Source organism: the organism of the source record quoted next, unplaced genomic scaffold, assembly GCF_019419815.1.
Source record: "Pyrus x bretschneideri cultivar Hongxiangsu unplaced genomic scaffold, Pyrus_bretschneideri_v1 Contig34, whole genome shotgun sequence".
NCBI classification, from domain to species: domain Eukaryota; kingdom Viridiplantae; phylum Streptophyta; class Magnoliopsida; order Rosales; family Rosaceae; genus Pyrus; species Pyrus x bretschneideri.
In genome coordinates, this window is record NW_025999657.1 from 1,899,927 (window position 1) to 1,903,196 (window position 3,270).

General features: G+C 40.2%; 1 protein-coding gene across 1 annotated transcript; it reads right to left on the bottom strand.

The window, feature by feature from the left end:
• Window positions 1-1,441: 1,441 nt before the first annotated feature.
• Window positions 1,442-3,270, bottom strand: LOC103960309 (light-harvesting complex-like protein 3 isotype 2, chloroplastic). The gene is made up of 3 exons (XM_009372762.3): window positions 2,727-3,270; window positions 1,952-2,089; window positions 1,442-1,854 (listed from the first exon to the last, which is right to left on the bottom strand). Exons 1-3 carry the CDS (start codon window positions 3,130-3,132, stop codon window positions 1,601-1,603), a joined length of 798 nt encoding a protein of 265 aa, XP_009371037.2. The 5' UTR covers window positions 3,133-3,270; the 3' UTR covers window positions 1,442-1,600.

Below are 3,270 nucleotides of genomic sequence, written 5' to 3' on the forward strand. Positions count from 1 at the left end.
ACTGAGGAGATTTAAATGGACCTTCCACCAAGCTGGAGTGATCCGAACATACGGAAACAAAAGGTATGTAGACTAAAAAAATCATTGTATGGGTTGAAGCAGTCTCTGAGAGCATGGTTTGGTAGATTTACCAAGTCCATGAGCGCATTCGGGTATATGTAGAGTAATTGGGATCACACATTATTCCTGAAACGCCGGAATGGAAAGGTTACAACTTTCATCGTATATGTGGATGATATGGTGGTTACTGGTAATGATCCTATTGAGCAAGCAGCCTTGAAAAAAATATTTGTCCACAGAATTTGAAATGAAAGATCTTGGTTCTTTGAAATATTTCCTTGGGATTAAAGTGTCGCGATGCAAGTTCGGGATATGTCTATCACAAAGGAAGTATGTTCTTGACCTGTTAAAAGAAACCGGTATGATGGCATGCAAGCCGGTGTCTACTCCGTTGGCCGAGGGAAAGTTGGGTATCGATCAAAACCAAGTACCAATTGATAAAGGGAGGTATCAAAGATTAGTAGGAAGATTGATGTATTTGGCTCACACTAGGCCGGATCTTGCTCATGCCCTAAGCGTAATTAGTCAATACATGCATAATCTAGGAGAACAACATATGAGTGCAGTTATGAGAATATTGAGTTATTTGAAAGGAAGCCCTAGCAAAGGAATTTTATTCCCAAAAAATGGACATTTTAGAATTGAGTGATATACGGATGCTGACTGGGCAGGATCAACGGATGATAGGCGCTCGACATCCGGGTACTTTACCTTTGTTGGGGGAAATCTAGTAATGTGGAGAAGCAAGAAGCCATTTGTTGTATCAAGATCAAGCGCAGAAGCCGAATTTAGAGGTATGGCACTCGGTATTTGTGAACTCTTGTGGCTTAAGTTTCTGTTACAAGATGTGGGGATCAAACATGGTTAGCCGATGAAGTTATTTTGTGACAATAAAGTTGCTCGTGATATTGCTCATAATCCAGTGCAACATGATAGAACCAAGCATGTAGAGGTTGACAAGTTCTTTATTAAAGAGAAGCTAGATAGCAAAGTCATTGAGGTTCCTCCCATAGGAACGAATGACCAAGTAACAAATATTCTCACTAAGGTGTTTTCTAGTGACAAGTTCTCCAGATTTCTAGACAAGTTGTGCATGTGCAACATCTATGCACCAACTTGAGGGGGAGTGTTGACTTATATTAAAATTCCTATAATTGTGGGATTCCTACCATATTTGGTTTCCTAGTTTAGGATGTAATTATTCTTTCCTTTATTCTGATAGGATTGTATATGGTTGTATAGCGCTGTATATATACCTTTGTTTTGAGATGAAATAATATTATTGAAAAGCATTCTTTCTTCTGTGATAAGGGCTCATTCCCAACAATACAATCTCATTTTCCTCTTGGGGAACGCCACTCTATTTAACAAGGAAATCAGATTTACCCAAAATTTCAAAGTTAACTTATCAATGTAAACGCACAATGGCTGAAAATAGAACTTCATTCTCCACCATCACACAGAAATTACATAGTAACCCAAAGGAATAAAGAAGAAACAACCTAAATTCAAAAGTCCAAACTCAACATCAACAATTCAACTATTTCTTCTTGCTACTGCTAGCCGGTGTCTCTTCTTGCCAGGTTGCTTGCCATTGCTTATCATAAAACGTCGTCTCTTCGAGTAGTTTCTTTAGGTTTTCAACATCCTCGTTCTTGCGGATCAGAAGCACTCCCCCTACAGCTATGAACAATAACGTTTTGCAGAAGAAATTGCCCATTTGGTCGACTAGGCCTACTCCAGTCAAGCTATCAACAAAATACGCCATGAAAAAACCTATCATAGCAGCACGACCTGCAGGAAACTCATAAAATAGCAGAAAATAAATTAGTTTTGAGTATTTCCTCTTCCCTCATTACGCTTATGTTAAAATAAGTGGATCCGAACAAACCGTTAAGTATTTCAGCTTCAGGTAAATGGTATCTCTTTATCCATGCCCACCAAGGTACAATGGACGTGTCAAAAGACACAGGGTTCCCATTACTGGATGATTCCGGGTTGTCCTGGAGCCATTTTCTCCTCCTGGCCTCTGAAAATGGCAATGCAAGGTGATGCATTAGAAAACAAGTATTTTTTGAATTATAAGGAAAGATAACAAGTTCAGATAACAAGTTATTTGTCAAAGATATGCTTTAAATCAAATGAATCACAGATTCTTTGTAAAATGAAGCCTTTGGAACTTCACAAAATTGTTCAGGTAAATACAAGGGTGTAAAAACATCTAACAGATGTTCCTTCAATCCTATTCTATTTGGAAATTGATGCTCTTCTGCAAAAAAGAATCAACAAAAGACTTGGCAACTTCATAGAAATTTCTTCATTTAAGTTTCAAAACATTTGGGGAAGAAAACCCATGAGTTTATTAGCTCTAAAATCAACATGCAAGTTCAGAAGTCAGATTAACCACTTGGGACTTGCAAATTCAGCAAATATCCCCCACATTCTACAAAAACACCCTCAACTCAATACTTCAACTACTATTCAATGTTCCTTATGGAGCAGGGCAAACAAATGAAAATTCTGATCTCAAAGTTTAACACGGAAAAAACAATCAATATGAAAAATCAAAATCCCATGCCAACTCAAACAGTTGCAATCAGAGCTAAACAAGAACAAGTGAAGAAATAGACAATTACAGATCAGAAGGAAAGAAACCCAGAACTTACCAGCATCAATAACAGCATCCCAATCGGTTTTTCCATTTTTCTCAAACTGCTTCAAATCCCAAGTCCCATTGACCCATCTCCCATCTTCAAATAAATTCACCACGCTTACCTCCTCAGCTGTTCCAGGTGATCCATTAGCCCCGGCAGAGCTCTCACTCTTCACCGGAACAGCCTCAGCGGCGGGCACGGGGACCTCGGGCTCTGCTTTGGGCTCCACGGCTGTGGCAACTGAGCCGAGAGCTCCAGCTCCATTCTCAGCCGAGGCTCTGATGGTGAAGAGAGGGTGGTTCTTGGGTCTGAGAGAGAGAAAAGGCTTGTGGGTCAGGAGGGGTTTGAAGTGTGATGAGGAAGGTGAGAGTGTTGGGAGATGGGTTGTGGGAGAAAGCAAGGCCATGGAAATGGACATTGTTTGGATTGATTTGCAGCAAAAGGGGAGGGAGGGGGTGTTGGTTGCTGCTGCTAATCACAACATGGTAGCTCTTCTTTTTCTTGGGCTATCCTCCTTCCTCACTCACTCCTCAGCCTTAGAATTGCCCAAATTCCA

Excerpts from the sequence above, each read along its gene's own strand:
- LOC103960309 (XM_009372762.3), bottom strand. The coding sequence starts at position 3,132 with ATGTCCATTTCCATGGCCTTGCTTTCTCCCACAACCCATCTCCCAACA. Across the intron at positions 2,090-2,726 it reads GGATGCTGTTATTGATGCTG|AGGCCAGGAGGAGAAAATGG; the intron begins GTAAGTTCTGGG and ends TGCCATTTTCAG. Across the intron at positions 1,855-1,951 it reads TGAAGCTGAAATACTTAACG|GTCGTGCTGCTATGATAGGT; the intron begins GTTTGTTCGGAT and ends AGTTTCCTGCAG.